The sequence below is a fragment of the Rana temporaria genome, chromosome 3, assembly GCF_905171775.1.
Source record: "Rana temporaria chromosome 3, aRanTem1.1, whole genome shotgun sequence".
NCBI classification, from domain to species: Eukaryota; Metazoa; Chordata; class Amphibia; order Anura; family Ranidae; genus Rana; species Rana temporaria.
In genome coordinates, this window is record NC_053491.1 from 420,205,754 (window position 1) to 420,223,002 (window position 17,249).

The 17,249-nt window shown below is 44.3% G+C and overlaps 1 protein-coding gene across 2 annotated transcripts in view; it reads left to right on the forward strand.

Annotated features, from left to right (window-relative positions):
- Nucleotides 1-16,648, forward strand: part of XPO7 (exportin 7) — an 81,220-nt gene extending 64,572 nt beyond the window's left edge. For both annotated transcript variants that reach the window (XM_040346135.1, XM_040346136.1), the window contains exons 18-28: nucleotides 2,724-2,832; nucleotides 2,915-3,021; nucleotides 4,845-4,933; nucleotides 7,094-7,201; nucleotides 7,283-7,365; nucleotides 8,700-8,914; nucleotides 12,521-12,659; nucleotides 12,744-12,904; nucleotides 13,548-13,646; nucleotides 13,950-14,077; nucleotides 15,719-16,648. In XM_040346135.1, coding sequence (XP_040202069.1) covers nucleotides 2,724-2,832; nucleotides 2,915-3,021; nucleotides 4,845-4,933; nucleotides 7,094-7,201; nucleotides 7,283-7,365; nucleotides 8,700-8,914; nucleotides 12,521-12,659; nucleotides 12,744-12,904; nucleotides 13,548-13,646; nucleotides 13,950-14,077; nucleotides 15,719-15,812 — 1,332 coding nt within the window. In that variant the 3' untranslated portion in view covers nucleotides 15,813-16,648. The remainder of the gene's footprint in view (nucleotides 1-2,723; nucleotides 2,833-2,914; nucleotides 3,022-4,844; nucleotides 4,934-7,093; nucleotides 7,202-7,282; nucleotides 7,366-8,699; nucleotides 8,915-12,520; nucleotides 12,660-12,743; nucleotides 12,905-13,547; nucleotides 13,647-13,949; nucleotides 14,078-15,718) is intronic.
- Nucleotides 16,649-17,249: the final 601 nt, after the last annotated feature.

Genomic DNA, 17,249 nt, shown 5'->3' on the forward strand with positions numbered 1-17,249 from the left:
GCAGGCTCTTGTATTAAATTGAGGAGCTGCTAAAGTTGCCCTTGCAACTGAAACTTGTGTAGTATTGTCAGAAGCTTCAGGCTTTCTCTAGCAATCAGTACCTGATTACAACTTTGGTTAGAATTGCTTAAAAAAATCACCCTTTTTACAAACGGTGGCTCTGCACATTGCCATGAATGTAATAATGTGCCAGAAGCCGGAGCAAGCCTAGAAATGAGTAAAAAAATAACACGGATTTTGGGCTCACTTAACCTGTTCCTACTGGCCGTACGTATATATGCGGCCGCTGGGCAGGTGAACTTTAAACCTGAGTGCTTGTATTTATTTGTTCATGGGGGGGGGGGGGGATGGCTTTCGTGTGCTGAGAACGCACTCTCTTCACAGTAACTGCGCTGTCCTGGGCAGCTACTGATGCACTTGTGACAGCCAATCACAACAGTCACAAGATCGGAAAGCCCACCTCCCGGCATTTTAGAGCCACTTAAAGCACCAGGGGGTGGCAGCAAGGGGTTAAATACTTCAGCTGGCCAACTTGAATTTTGGTTGATTCCTGCTGAATTGGCTGAAATTCGGGCTGTGGATGGCCCTGCTGGTACCAGCTGGATTAACAAAGTCAATTTAAAAACGGAATCGGGTGGAAAATTTATCAGACGAACAGTGACTGCATCCTATCAGATGCAGGCACTGTTGGGGCATTCGGTAAAACGATATCCATGCTGAATGAGAGAACTCTAATCATTTATGGTTCGCCTTACACCTGCCTTTCCTTGCAGTGGAACTGAAGATAATATACAATTTGATGCCCCGTTTTACACTGTATCCAGTGCCCCCCCTACAACCATCATGCTTGTTTAATAGACGCCTTGTAAAAACACTGTATTAAGCAGTAGAGGCCTGACTCCCTTTAACGGCTGGCTCTTCCTTTCCCAAAGTGCTGCTGTACAAGGGATTACAGAACGCTAAAGACAGATTCAAGTATTCTGATCGTAACAAAAAAAAGTGTGTGTGTGGTGGTGGTTTTTTTTTTTTTTTTTTTTATCATTCTTTCAATCATAGCGGAAAAAAAATATTTTGTTGGAATTTCCTCTTTACCTCCTAAGGAAGTTAAGTGCCAAAATGCACATAAAATGTAGACTGCTTGTCAGGGAGGAAATTGGGAAATGCCTCCACTTTCCTGTTTCAAGTATTTATAACTCCACACAAACTGTGACCAATATAACAAGACGGAGCTAGTTCACCTTTACAGGAAAAAAACATAAAGGTGAACCCAGACCGTTCTCCCTCCCATCATTCTGGTCTCCTCTAGTGATGCTGGCCCCACTCAACTGTTCCAGTGCTTATGGGATTTCATATCCCTACTTTTCTCCCTCTTCTCTGTGCTGCACTTCTGAGGTGGACCATGGCAATTATGATTGGTTAGCGCCTGCACAGTGAATCTCTCTGGTCCATCCCAGAAGCACTGCACAGAGATTTCAAATCCACTGGACCGGCTGCATGGTCTCTGATGGCTCGACATCGTCCGGGGTAAGTACAGCAGGGATGTTGGATAGTTGGGGAAGGTGTTACTCCACCTTTTTACCGAAAAACTTAGGAACTAAAACACTTTAGGGATTCTTCCCCCAAGCACATCTCCTCGCTGCATATGGTGGTAGCCTACATCAATATATATAAAAATGCGTCCCGTTCACAATAGCAAGTGTTGATCAGTTTTGATTTTCCTAGTCTAGAATGTTACTCCTGTTTCTGAGTAATAAATGTGACCTGAAGCGAATTAAAGGGGTTGTAAGGGGGGGGGGGGGGGGGGGAAATTCCCCTAAATAGCTTCCTTTACTTTTTGTGCAGTCCTCCTCTTACCTCATCCTTTGATTTTACTTTTAAATGTCCTCATTTCTTCTGAGAAATCCTCACTTCCTGTTCTTCTGTCTGTAACTCCACACCGTAATGTGAGGCTTTCTCCCTGGTGTGGAGAAAGCCTCTTGAGGGGGCGAGCAGGCAAGTCGGGGGACACTCTACTTTGCAGATAGAGAAAGGAGCTGTGTGAAAGGCCCCGTTCACACCTAGGCGTATATACGCCTGTAGTGTGAATGCCGCCCCGACACGCCAGAGGGATGCTTTAGCATTGCCCTCTATGGAGATGGTTCACATCTCCACGCCTGACGCCTGCCGCCTGAAAAAAGGTCCCGGACCTTTTTTTCAGGCGTCTTTCGGCGTTCGGCTAGGAGGTGTGAACCATCTCCATAGAGGGGGTCACAGGCTGCATTCACAATCGCGGCGTTTTGTCGCCGCGAATCGCGGTACAAAACGCCACTATTTGCCGCCGCAATTCGCGGGACAAAACGCTGCGATTCAGTACGCTATAGTGTGAATGCAGCCTTAGTGGACGTCCTGAAACTCCTGCTCGCCCCCTCAAGAGGCTTTTTCCACACCAGGGAGAAAGCCTTGCATTACTGTGTGTAGTTACAGACTGAAGTGAGCATTTCTCAGAAGAAATAAGGACATTTAAAAGCAAAATCGAAGGATGAGGTGAGTGAAGGAGGACTGCACTAAGGTAAAGGAAGCTATTTAGGGAACTTTTTTTTCCTTTACAACCCCTTTTAAGTCCAGGATCGCACTCAGAAGAAATGTTTCCTATGTTTGATCCAAATGACAAATGGTTGGCATCCTGTGGATGGTGTGATTTTTGTGAGCAGATCCTGCAACAATGTCTTTATATTGTGTTACAGAGCGAACACTTTTCTTTCCTGGGAATTAACAGCCAATCAAATTTGTCAGATATGCGCTGCCGCACTACCTTCTACACAGCACTAGGACGTCTCCTCATGGTGGATTTAGGTACTATTGCCTTATTAAGTCTTGTGAGTTTTACCCTTGCCTCTAGCTGTGTCATTGTTTACACTGTCCTTGTTGTCTTTAGGAGAGGATGAGGAACAGTTTGCTCAATTCATGATGCCTCTCACTGCTGCCTTTGAATCAATGGCTCAAATGTTCAACAGCAACAACTTTAATGAGCAGGAAGCCAAGGTAATGTGACTTTGTTGTCACTGTGAGTCCCACATAAGTTACCCATGTACCCTGCAGATTTTATGGCCCAGTGAATACTTCAGAACTGCCTCTATTTCCTACTAGGCAATTAGATGTAAAGCCCGTTACACACTATAAGTTTTATTTTTCGTTAAACCCAGTGGGCTGAATGAAAGAAAATAAAAACCGCCACATCGCTGTACTAACGCAAGTGATGTTCGTGCAGTGATTAACCTCACTGAGCTATTGTTTGACAATGGTGCCCAGCACTGATCCTATGCTGGTTTTCCAGATTCCCCTGGGGGGAGGGGGGGGGAGTCATGTGGTGTCACAGAAGTGCAGAGGGCTATCCTGTGGTGTCAGTATATGTGAAGGGGTATCTTGTGGTGTTGGGGGGAGTGGAGAGTAGTGCCATGTGGTCTCTGGGAGGGGTGTGTGGAGGAGTGCCCTGTGGTGTCATGGGAGTGCAGAGGGATATCTTTGCAGCGGGTTGAGCAGAGTCCTGCCCACAAAGCATGTCACACACCCTGAAAACCCCAGCCCCAAAGGGACATGCATGCCCCACCCAGCAGCATGCCCGACTCCAGTCTCTCTGTGTAAAAATTTAGAAATCTGTCGCCCAATAAAGCCTTGCTAGTCCAAAAAAAAAAACTGGCTCCTAGATTCAAATTGGTACGCCGTCTTTCCGGTGCAGCATCGATTTGAAAAAAGTAGTTCCACCACTTTTGGATATTTTAGGTGCGACTTGCATAGATATCTGTGCGTGAAGCTGCACAGATGTCTTCCAAGTTGCACCCTAATTTACACTGACATGCAGCTTTGAAACTGCGACGTCAGATGAAATTGCACGATTTCAAAGCCGCGGTCAATGTAAACGATGGCTAAAGGATAACTGTTTCAGCTCCTGTTGATGCAGTGTGCACCACCCTGAAGCTAGAAGATCAGCCTGTTGCTTCTACTGGAGCTGTTTCTGGCCTTGGGTGTTATCCGCTTTTCCAGTTATTTCTTTACAAAGATTGGGAATGCCCTGATAGGTTGTTTGCTCCCTAAGCACTCAACATTTTGAAACTTAAAGCAGCATAAGTGTCTTTTTATATTATTCAGATTTCAAATGCAGTAGTGCCTTGACTGGTTTGAAGTCTAGCACAGGTACAAGGTGTCTGTACATAAACCATTTTTAGAAAAGATCTGAAGTACTTTAAGCGGGGGTTCACCCAAAATCAACTTTGTGCCATTAGATCCAGCATACTGCTGACATCTGCAGTATGCTGTTTTTTTTTTTTTTGTACTTATCGTTTTATCAGCCGTTGTTATCCGGCTCTGAGCGGGGATTCCTTCTGGGTATAGGCGTTCCTAAGCCAAGCGGAGTTGATTGACGGGCTGCTAAAGCGCGTCACGCCTTCCGAAAATACCCAAAGTGACACTCAAGTGTTTACGGCGCCTGCACAGTCAGCTCTACACCGCAGGCGCTGTAAACACCCGAGTGTCACCTCGGATATTTTCGGAAGGCGTGACGCGCTTTAGCAGCCCGTCAATCAAATCCGCTTGGCTTAGGAACGCCTATTCCCCGCAGGAATTCCCGATCGGAGCCGGATAACAACAGCGAATAAAACGATAAGTACTAAAAAAAAAAAAAAAAAAAAAAAAACATACTGCAGATGTCAGCAGTATGCTGGATCTAATGGCACAAAGTTGATTTTTGGGTGAACCTCCGCTTTAATCTAAAAGACCATATTGCACAAGTTGAAGTCATCTGTGGCATTTAACACATGCTGGAAAATGTTATCTGTGCCCATTTTAACAATGTTCTCTTTCATGTCTAGAGAAGTCTAGTTGGGTTGGTGAGAGACTTGCGAGGAATCGCCTTTGCTTTTAACGCCAAGAGTAGCTTTATGATGCTGTTTGACTGGATGTATCCTTTTCAGGCTGTGTTGGTCATTAGCTGACATGCCCCTGATGTATTCCAGGAATTCTGGTAAACTACGCAATTGCATTCATTTTTTAACATGCAACTTAAAGCGGAATTAAACCCAAAACCTATTGCAGCTTACTAATCATTAGATGTGGCGGCCATATTCGTTTTGTTTTTAGGCTTTGTTTTCTTATTCACCAGGTGATCCAGCAGTAATCCAACTCCTATGTTGGAGTGCCTACACTCTGGATGAAGGAGCATAGAGACACCTTTTGGACAGCAGCGTTATCAGTCTGGTTGGAGTGTTGGATGTACTAGCAGATTTAATCTGGCCATAAATTGTCTGAAAGCTGTCCAATTCATCAGCGACTGGGCAAAGCTCAATCCTTTTTATTTTGGCCTTTCCCATTTGAGGAGAGTCTAATGATAGTATTAAACTCTTCTCGAGAGACTGTGTATAAAAAAAAAAAATAGTATTTCGATCAGTGCATGCAGCCAATGTGCAGCAGGGCTGATCAGTGTATTCTGACAGCGGAGGAGTCCCGTTGTCAGATTACAATAGCACATTGGGGAGGATTCCCCCATCCACCTGGAATGTGTGGATGGGAAATCTGTTTGCTTTCTTTTTTGATTAGTTGGCTGGCTGATCAAAAAAAAAAATCATCTTTGGCCAGCTTTTTAGATAAACTAACAAATTGAAGCCAAACTCCAGCTAACACTATAAGCGCAGTTGCAATAGATTTTTCCCCTTTTGGGGTAAAGATTTTACATAAGCTATCATAGTAAGCACCCCCGTCGTGGTAAATTGTTTCATCCCTGTAACTGCTACTTCTGCAGGACAGCTGGTTCGCTTGAAAAAACGTTACTCGCCAGATCACCGGGTGAAAAACAAAAAATCATAAAGACTGCAGCCATTACGTGTAAGAATTAGTAAGCTGCAGTATGTTTGCTACTGGGTTTAATACAACTTTAAAAGAATATACATGCTGGAAGCAGATTATTGCTTGTGGTTCACGGTTCATTCATCTTGTATGTATCAGTCTTGGTGTGTCGCGGTAAAATGTGGTGTATGTTGTGAGAAGCAATGTGGACCAGGTGCTTGGTAAGTAGTCCAGTTAAAGGACAAGTTCGCTTGAAAAATAAATAAAATAAATGCATCTTTTTGCAGATAAAAGAAATGTGCATTTTTATATATATTTTTTTTTTGTAGTAGGAGCCTGTAAAGCAGATCGCTGGTGCCATGCAGATCTCCTTCACAGTGTCCGTGTATTGGCTTGAATGTAAATCCTGTATGGTAAGCCGATACTCCCTAAAAAGGAAGACTCAATGACCTACCACAGCACCGTGGTAGTTCACTGAGAACCTCAAATCGACAGCTGCTAAGGATGTTGGGACTTGTAGTTCATTCATGCACAGAGCTGTGTGTTTGAATGACATGGCCGTGTGGGCGGAGCCCTGCACAGCTGTGCTGTTGTCACAGCTAGTACAGTTCTCCCCGTACTGCTGTCACAGAGAGGAGGGGGGGGGTCAGCGGGTGGCAGCTGCAGCACTGGGAACATGATGCATGTTCCACCCTAAAATCAGGTGTAACATGTTCCCAAAGGTGAACTTATCCTTTAAAGTGAAACTACAGCCAACTGTCAGGTTTATTGTTGTCCGTGTCCCCAGTGCAAGGATTCCTCCTTACTTGTTATCCCAAAGACAGCTGTAACTGGAAGAGGGAATGAGGAGAAATTTGCTATTGGAGTCAGCGTTTCAAAGAGAGAGAGAGAGAGATATCCACCGACAGCTCCCCCTCTGTGTAGGAAGATTAGTGCTTGCTTAGTCTTACCAGAGAAACCGGCCGAACACGAGCGGTTGATGACGTCAGTGCGCCACTCTAGGCTCACCTAGGCCGCCGCTGGGTGGACCAAGAAGGCCACTGCTCCGGGAGCTAGGCCGAAGCTGGCCTTTCCTATGTCCGAGGCAGCAGCGGAGCTCCTGGTCACGTGGTGCACTGCATATGGTGACCCGTTCGGATCACGGATCATTTACGATCCATTGCACCACTAGTACCGATCAAAAGAATAAATATATATATTAAAAAATGTCAACTTAAATGTAAACGTATACCAGTGTATGTACCAGTCCTGCTCATGGCTATTCCTTAGCCATTCTCAGATACCCAGCATACATGCCCATTCTTCAGAGGGCACTAGAACTCTGGTTCCATGACCCAGCCTGTACAACACCCATCCTCAAGCTTATGGCAGAACTAGTACACAACAGGTTTGTTTTCTTCTTTCTTTATTTTTATTTTATCCCTTAAACGGTAAAAAGGAGCTGACCATGTCTGTCATCCATCTGCAGGTCACAGAGGTTACAGTTTGATGTTTCCTCACCGAATGGTATTCTTCTATTTCGAGAGACCAGTAAAATGATCACAACTTATGGTAAGCTCTTGCATAAGAGGATACAATTTTTTTTTTTCCTGTTCCAGACAGTTTTTGTGATTTACACATTCCTTGTCACACACTGTAGTCACATTTTGTGTGACACCACTACTCAGTAGGAAATTGCACATTCTAGTTTCTACCTCTACACCTCAGAATACTAGATAATTCTAATAAGAAAGGTTTGGCAGTTCTGGCCTGCATCCTTCCTTCACTATACTAAAACTAAAAAGCACTGTCACAGTAATGTAGAAAGGAAGACATTAAGCCTCTGTTCACACAGCTGCGACTTGTCATTCAATTTTACAGATCAAAGTCAATGAGAATTCGCACCCTATTTCTGGCTATGGAACCGTTCATATCAGTGGGACTCTGACTTGCATTGATTTTGAAAAGGTTCCTGCACCATTTTTGCCAATTTCATGTGTGACTTGCAGTGACATCTGTGCATGTAGTCGCACAAATGTTGTCATGCCACACATGAAATCGAATGGACTGTCTGCTTTGAAATCGCTCCGAAGTAGCGCGATTTTAAAGATGCATTCAGTGTGAACTGGGTGTTAAAGGATTAGCAGGTTTAGAAGTAGGAGAAGAAAGGGGAACAGGGCATCAAATGAACACAAACATAGAGGAATGTACGCTTTACACTGGGGGGGGGGGGGGGGGGATGATTTTACCCAGACATCAATTCAGGGGTGGAATTTAGTTAGAAAGTCAGTGCTAAATGACGGCTTACTGATTGCATCAAAGATTATTTTCAGACGAGGATACACACTTATAAGACTTGGACCCCTTTCACACTGAGGCAGTTTTCAGGCGCTTCAGCACTAAAAATAGCCACTGAAAAACGCCTCCCATTCATTGCAGTGTGTCTTTTCACACTCGGGCGGTGCGCTTGCGGGACGTTACGAAAAGTCCGGCAAGCAGCGTCTTTGGGGTGGGTTGGGGAGCACTGTAAATGGCGCTCCCAAAATGCCCTGCCCATTGCAATCAATGGGCAGCGCTTCAAAAGTGCCGAAAAGTGCTGCAGAAAGAAGTGGCGCTTTAGCGATAACAGCCGGGTGCTGCAGTGTGAAAGGGGTCTTAAATCACTGTGCGTGGAGTCAACAATGCAAATATATCCTTTTTTGTGTTTTTTTTTTTTTTTTGTTTTGGGGGGGGGGGGGTTGTATTTTTTTACAGAAATTGTTCTGTAAATTTTCTCAAAATATGTGCTTATGGCATACATTGCATTGTGCTTCTATTTCCGTAGCAAGTCTCATCTCACTGGAGTGCTGAAGTCTTCTTTCTGGAGGTGTTTATATGTGTTTCATAGACATGCATTTTCCCCTCAGGTAATCGGATCCTGACCCTGGGTGAGCTCCCCAAGGAGCAGCTCTATGTGCTGAAGTTGAAGGGAATCTCTATATGTTTCTCGGTGCTAAAAGCCGCTCTTAGTGGCAGCTATGTCAACTTTGGGGTCTTCCGGCTGTACGGAGATGAAGCTCTGGATAATGCTTTGCAGACGTTTGTCAAACTGCTGCTGTCTGTGCCACACAGTGATCTGCTGGTAATACTACACTCAAAGCTGCATCTCTTTCTTTTGCAGCATTGGTATTTTGTCTTTTTTGATCTGTAGGAATATCCTAACCTTGGCTAACTGTATTTAGTATTAACCAGCAAATTCCTAAAGAGAACAATTTGTAAGGCAAAGTCCAAAGAAGATTGCTTTATAAAAACTAAAATAGGGCTATTGGTGGTGATGTCTATTCGGGTTTATTTTATTGTCTTACCTGAGATGCAAATACCATTGATAAAAACAAGTTGCTATTTTCCCCTTCTTTATACAACAGCTTTAACATTAGCTTGTATTGTAAGATCACCGCAAGATACAACAGCTGTGTTTCAATTCATGAAGTTCATTCAGTTTATTATGTATACAACATTCCTAATGTTCCTTTTTTTTCATGCCCCAAATCGGTGTTGGTCATTTTGTATATATTTCATTGACTGCCCCTCTCCGATTGCAAGAATAAACCAAGCCTAAAGGGGTTGTAAAGGTTTGTCTTTTATTTTCTAAATAGGTTCCTTTAAGCTAGTGCATTGTTCACTTACGTTTTCCTTCCATTTCCCTTCTAAATGTTAAGTGAACCAACAATGCACTAGCTTAAAGGAACCTATTTAGAAAATAAAGGGGTTGTAAAGGTTCATTTTTTAATCAGAGCTGCCTCCACTGTGATCGCAGAAGAGGTTGGCAGTGCCCATTTCTGAAGCCTAGTTCTCACCATGAGCTTTTTTTCCATTCAACCCAGCAGGTTGGATGAAAAAAAACTGACCGCTCTGATCGGAGCCGCAATATTAACAATCCGATGTTAGTACAGCGATCTTCCCCACTGAGCTGTTGTATTCTGACAGGGGGAAAGGTGCAAACAAAAAAATTCCCAGCACCCTTGCCGGCCAGCCTGCAGAACAACGACTTGACCCAATCCAACAAGTCGCATTAAAATCAAAGGTTCACACATTTTCAAATATATGCATAAGCCCTGTGCCTATGCCAAGGCTCCTCTGTCTACTGCAGTCCTAACTCTTTGAATTTGTGATGGATAGATTCAGGGCAGGTGTGCCCACTCCTCAAAGGCACAGTGATGCTTGGCGAGAGCCCAATAACGAGCTGACTGCATCCAGTGCATCCCCACGCCCAATTCAGCCAACGGTACTGCAGTAGACAGAGGATCCTTGCCATAAGCACTGTAGCTTACGCATACATTTGCATGTGTGCACTTTTTTTTTTTTTAAGTGTATTTTGTGCGTGTACTCGAGAGAGGAGCCGGACTGCAGGAGTTGGGAGTAGGCAGGCCTCCCCCAGAGGCAATCTGCCACCTTTCTCCATGCCCCGGGTGGCAATGGTGGGTGTGTGAGGGGGTCCTCCCACATAGCCCGCCCTACCTGCTCCGCTTTGAAGCCCAACGGGGCAGAGGGACTCCCTATAAGGGAGTGAGAGGCTCTAGCCCACTCAACCAGCCCCGTTAGTCCTTCGCCTCTCTTTTTTAGAGACAGCGTGGTCAAAGTGCGTGCATGTTAACCCAATTTCGAGTGCGTGTAAGTGTGGTGGTTTTTGTGGGAGGGGGGTGGGCGTACTAAGCGCAGGCTTACCTCGCATAGCACACCCACCGGGAGCCGGGCTGAGACCACCAAACTCAATTCACATGTAGCCGAGACCGGGATCCGATCCCCTAGCTGCAGAGGTAAATGGCTTGTCAGCGCAGTGCCAATCGCGTTGAGCCACCTCCCTGTGTGCACTCTGTTTTAATGTGACTTGATAGACCGGGTCAATTTGGTTGTTTTGCAGGCTGGCTGGCAAGTGTGCTGGAAAATATTTTGTCTGTGACATGGGTTGCAGGATAACAAAAATATTCAGAAAAATGCATTTCAAAAAAGTTTAATCGATTTGCATTTGATGAGTGAAATAAGTAATTGACCTCTTCGCAAAACATAACTTAGTACTTGGGGACAAAACCCTTGTTGGCAATCAGAGGTCAGACGTTTCTTGTAGTTTGCACACATCTCAGGAGGGATTTTGTCCCACTCCCTATTGCAGATCCTCTCCAAGTCTTTAAGGTTTTGAAGCTGAGGTTTGGTAACTCGAACCTTCAGCTCCCTCCACATATTTTCTATGGGATTAAGGTCTCGAGACTGGCTAGACCACTCCAGGACCTTAATGTGCTGCTTCTTGAGCCACTCCTTTTGGCCGTGTGTTTTGGGTCATTGTCATGCTGCAATACCCATTTTCAATGCCCTGCCTGAGGGGAGGAGGTTCTCGCCCAAGATTTGTCGGTACATCTTCAATTTGATGCGGTGAAGTTGTCCTGTCCCCTTAGCAGAAAAACACCCCCAAAGCATAATGTTTCCATCTCCATGTTTGATGGGGTGGATTGTGTTTTTGGAGTCATAGGCAGAATTCCTCCTCCAAACACAGCGAGTTGAGTTGATGCCAAAGAGCTTTATTTTGGTCTCTTCTGACCGCAACACCTTCACCCAGTTCTCCTCGGAATCATTAAGATGGGCTTGTACATGTTCTTTCTTGACCTTGTGGGCGCTGCAGGATTTTAGTCCTTCACGGCCTAGTGTGTTACTAATTGTTTTCTTGGTGACTATGGTCCCAGCTGCCTTGAGATCATTGACAACATTTTCCCATGTAGTTCTGGGCTGATTCCTCACCGTTCTCATGATCATTGAAACTCCACGAGGAGCCCCAGACTGAGGGAGATTGACAGTTATTTTGTGTTTCTTCCGTTTGCAACTGTTGTCACCCTCTCACCAAGCTGCTGGTGCAATGGTCTTGTAGCTCATTCCAGACTTTGTTGGTCTACAATCTTGTCCCTGACATCCTTGGACAGCTCTTTGGTCTTGGCCATGGTGGAGAGATTAAAAAATGTGATTGATTGCTTCTATGGACCGTTCTCTTTTATACAGGTAACAAGCTGAGATTAGGAGCACTCCCTTGCATTTCTAATCTGTTTGTTACCTGTAGGGGATCAAATACTTATTTCACTTTATTAAAATGTAAATCAATTTATAACTTTTTTGAAATGCATTTGTCTGGATATTTTTTTTTGTTATCTCTCACTGTTAAAATCTGTTTTCTCTCACTGTTGAAATTATATAGACCATTTATTTGTCAGTGGGCAAACTTACAAAATCAGCAGGAGATCAAATACTTTTTTTTTTTTTTTGCCTCACTGTATAGATTGGGGTGGTTGCCAATTTTTTGAAGCACTGCAAATGCCGTGCAACCCTGTGCAATGCGTGCGGTTGCAGCATGTTTCCAAAAAAAGGTGTTAAAACAACCACTGAGAAGGCATTACATCACCACCTGTCAATCGCCTCTGAAAAGCTGTCCAAACAGGGATCGCTCATTGGAGGAGCAGTCAGTTTAGTGAAGGGAAGCTGAAGAGGTGGCAGTTTTTCATTTTTGCACATCTGTCTGCTTTTGTTTATTTTTCACTTTTTTTTTTAACATCACAACTAGCATTTAAACCGTACCATTTACTGGCAAAATACAACAGGTTTGCTATCCCCATTATAAGCAGGGCTCTGAGACGCCTCATGAACTGGAAGAATTGCCTCAGGTTCAGAGAGTTGTACTGTAAATATAACGTTTATCTGTGATTTGCAGGATTACCCCAAGCTCAGTCAGTCATATTACTCGCTGCTGGAGGTGCTGACTCAGGATCACATGTCTTTCATTGCCAGCCTGGAGCCTCATGTAATCATGTACATTCTGTCCTCTATCTCAGAGGGGCTCACAGCTCTAGGTGGGTATCTGCTTGTGTTTGGGATTTGAAGACGTGCCGACATTGTGCAGTTTGTCGTTTAATAACATTCTCTGCCTTCTCCAGACACCATGGTGTGCACGGGCTGTTGCTCCTGCCTGGACCACATAGTCACATACCTCTTCAAGCAACTTTCCCGCAGCAGTAAGAAAAGGGGCGCACCACCCCCACAAGAGAGTGAACGCTTCCTGCACATCATGCAGCAGCACCCGGAGATGATCCAACAGGTGACGTTAATCAAAAAGACTTTCCAGATACTAACCCCCTTAATTGGCATGCAACTAGTTCTATCAATGACAGACTTCTTCCGGCTGTAATGAATGGCTTTCCTGAAATGCAACTTGGTTAGGTGCAGCAGCTTCAATAAACCGTTTCATATAAGAAAAATCAGCATCCAACAGCTAAAACAACAACAAAACAAACAGTTGTGGTTTCTCTGCCCCGATGTAGATGTATTGCAGGGAAATTGAATTCTTTAAACATTTCTGCCAGGAGGTGCTGGCGGGGGACCCGAGTAGAGGAGGATTGGGGCTGCTCTGTGTAAAACCGTTGCACAGAGCAGGTTAGTATGACGTTGTTTAAAAAAAAAAAAAAAACGTAGGTTTACAGTCACTTAAATGTTGACCCCCCATAGGTAGTTTAATCACTTTTATCATTTAATGAAAAGGTGGCATTTATTAAAAAAAAAAAAAAAAGAGAACACAAATCAGTGACATTAAAGAAACTGAATTGCCTCCTCTAAATATATCAGTGTGTATCTGCTTTCAGCAGTTGGCTCAATCAGGACTACCTGCAGCAGTCCATAAGGGGGATACTGTTTGGAGAGCAGCTAGATAGCTTTTATTTATGTGTCTTTCTATCCTCCTCCAGATGCTTTCCACTGTTCTCAACATCATAATATTTGAAGACTGCCGAAACCAGTGGTCGATGAGCAGGCCGTTACTGGGCTTAATCCTCCTCAATGAGAAGGTAGGTGTGACGCGTTTCATCATTTGCTTCCATCTTGTTCTTCATTCTGTGAATTGCATTTCTTCCGCTACCTGCTTATCACATTAACACATTTCAGTCTTCAAGACATTGCAAAATACGATAATCCGTAGCAGCCAATCAGATTTCAGTTTCGATGTCCGACAAAAAAAAAAGATACGTTTATTGGCTGTAATGGATTACGGCATTCAGAGGAATGTATGTCAATGTAAGGAAGGAGTGGGCAGCTTTATTATTGCAAGTCTGTAAGTATTGTTGCTATCTATAACACTTTTTGTCTTGCAGTACTTTGCAGAGCTCCGGAACAGCATTGTCAGCAGTCAGCCCCCAGAGAAGCAGCAAGCTATGCACTTGTGCTTTGAGAACTTAATGGAAGGAATTGAGGGGAACCTACTCACCAAAAACAGAGACAGGTTAGTGTGGCAAAACTGCTAAGAATCAAGTCAGTCAGAATGTCACAAAGGAAATGGAAGTGCCATGATCTGGACCACAGCTGTCTAGCAGCCAAGTTTTATTTTACTTCATAGATGAATCTCCCTTGGTGTCCCTTCACATTATCAATGTTTCCTGTAAATATTACAGCAATAGCTAATTCAACTTTAGGAGGATCCCCTGTAGGTTAGTGAGCCTGCCTGCTATGCTTAAAGCGGAGTTCTATTCAAAAGTGAAACTTCTGCTTTAAGCATGTAATGTTTTTTTGGGGGGGGGGGGGGCGCGCGCAGGTACCCAGCTCACACTTCCTGCTCTTGTCACCTCACCCTCTAGGTGACTCTTCCTTTCCCCCTCCGTTTCTGCAATCTTCTGAGACCTACCACAGGTCCCAGAAGATTGCCTGGCCACTGGGAGAGAGGATTGCCTAGGCCACGCGACTGAGAAGCCACAAGCTGTCACATCCAGGTGCCCACACTTGCAATGGGGGAGAGGATAGAGGCTTCGTGCACCCGTAACGCTGGACTGTGGGACAGGTGAGTGTCTTGTTTATTAAAAGTCAGCAGCTACACTTTTTGTGTGGAACTCTGCTTTAATGACAATTGAGGAAGCTGGGCTAAGCTCCATTTTTATGTCAAGATGGGAAATATTCTGTGGTTTCACCTTAAAGTGCAAGTCCTTATTTAGTGGCAGACCTGGGACAACGCAGGCAGAGGGACAGCTGCCGCTATAGAGTGGTAGTGAGCATCCTGTGCTAGAGCGCTTGGCATTCCAGCACTGGACAAAGCTCCATTAGGCATTGTAGGTGAATGCCTCCCTTGATGTAGGGCAGCAGCAGACCCTGCCAGCAATACAGAACAGATTCCTGCTGGTGAATGAAATCCTGTACTTGCTCTCCCTGGCCATGTGACCATCACATGCCCAGGAAGAGGAAGTTGTTTACTTTCCCAGCAGACACCATCCTGTGCTATGGGGTATGAAGTAACTGAGCTACATAGCAGGTAATGCTATGATTATATAGTTAGATGATGTATTTGGTGGGCTGTGCCATCTGCACCATGACTAGATGGGGGTCTTTATGTCCTTGTACTGTCCAGAATTTGTATACATGTGTCTTCCTTCCTGTACTGTGAATTTCTAAACAGATGTTTTGTGGTAAAGTATTGCTCTTTCATTGGCGGTTCCATTTGAGAGGGTTCTACATGACTGATTTGCTGTTCAAGACGGCTTCCAATTCTGCAGTGCTGTTAGGAAAACCAGGATGCTTGTTGGTTGCTATGAACAGGGCTGAGAGTGCTTTGTGGCATCTCCAACACTGGAGGTTGGGGCAGTTGTCCATCCTTGCCCTGGGCAGTGGATGACCTTGTCCTGGCATTTAATGCCATAAACCTAATGGGCACTGGCACCCCCCCTCCTATATTACCACTGCCACACCTGTCTATAAACGGCCCACATCTATTCATGGTCCAGTCTTCACATTTGTATCCTTCTCTTGATATGCAACAAGATATCCATTTATTTTCTGCACCAGAAAGAATTAAAAAAAAAATTGAACAGTGAATGGTCAGACAACATTTATAGTTATGATTGTGACATCACTTCACACTTTTTTTTGTCCTTGTCAGGTTTACGCAGAACCTTTCGGCCTTCCGACGAGAAGTCAACGACTCAATGAAAAACTCAAGCTGCGGTCCCAACAGTAACGAGATGATGAGCTGACCTCTCCCCACACCTCCTCCATCATCTCCCCACCACCTTTCTCCCCTTGTACAAAGTCCTGCACATTTTTTTGGTAATGTTTTGAATTCTTTCTACGAACAGGGGAAGTAAATACGGCGAGTGGATCTCTGCCTCCTCCCCCCTTTCCACAGAGTGGAGGCGGGTGGGGTGCTTTAGGAGCGAATGTGAGAGATGCACCTGTTCACCTGGACTTGAGCCCCTATTGAAAATTTACAAATATATATAAAAATATATATATGTATGTATGTGTCATATTGAGTGACCAGTAAAATCACCACCACCCTGCCCCCCTTTCCACAACTTCCCTTCCTTCATCAGCGTGGATGTACAGAGAAAGTGGCAGAGCATTGCGCTGCTAGAGTGAGGCTCTGCGGAGACTGCACTGAAAGGGTGAACAGGTTCTGCGAGGACATTTTGTAATAAACAAATCCTGTATAACGAGGGATGCAGCCCTCTCACTGCTCTTATTTTTGACTGTGGGGTGAATGATTAGCGTTACAGGCCTCTGTCTTGTTGGGTCCGCAACATAATGGATACAGCAAGAGAGATTGCCAGGCCACCGCTTAGCACATACACGTCCTGCACTGGAGTATTGGGAGAGACCAGTGGTGTATAAAAAGCCTATAGTGTCTGATAGTTGCCTCAATACCACTGGAACAACTTGTGACTTTAAGGGCAGTATGCTTTTCAGATGAACATTGTGTATATTATGCGTGTGAAAGGACTGGTCAGTACCCTGATTGTTATCCCATAGGTCTACAGTGTAGTGTACAGTTCAGTCAGTTGCCTGGATGTCAATATTAACAGGACAGCCAGGCATCTAGCATTTTCTGGAGCTAAAAGGAAAGGTCCTGTATTTTTGTCAGGTTCAGCAGGTGAACATGCTAGATGCCTTTTGGCTTTGATATTGATCTGGATCAGGCAAGTAAAGGCAGAGCTCCTTGTTATGGATCACTCACTCAGCAGGAGCGTCCGGCGTCTAGCATTTTAAGAAGGTCTAAAAAAATAAATACATTTAAATTGGTATTTTGTTAGCTTTTCCTTACAGATATCAGTGGTATTCAGCTCAGTGACTGGTCTAGATGGCTGACAGTCTATAAGCCTTTTAAGGCTGCTGTATCTGCCAATGTGCTTCCTGCGTGACCAAAAATGGAAGAAAAATTGGCTGTGGTTGCTAAAGACGACCACCGCTAGAGAAATGAATTCATCAATCACACATAGGGCTGGAATATATGTACCGGTATCAATCATAGCACTTATATTAATGCCTAAACACTATTTTTCTATCTAAATAACTAAATATGTGAATTCCCAGCAAACTCTATAAAATACCTTTTTTTTTTTATATATATTTCAGTAGGAATTTGAAATCTCTTGCTTCAAGGTTAACAATACATTTTGCAAGCTGTATTCTGT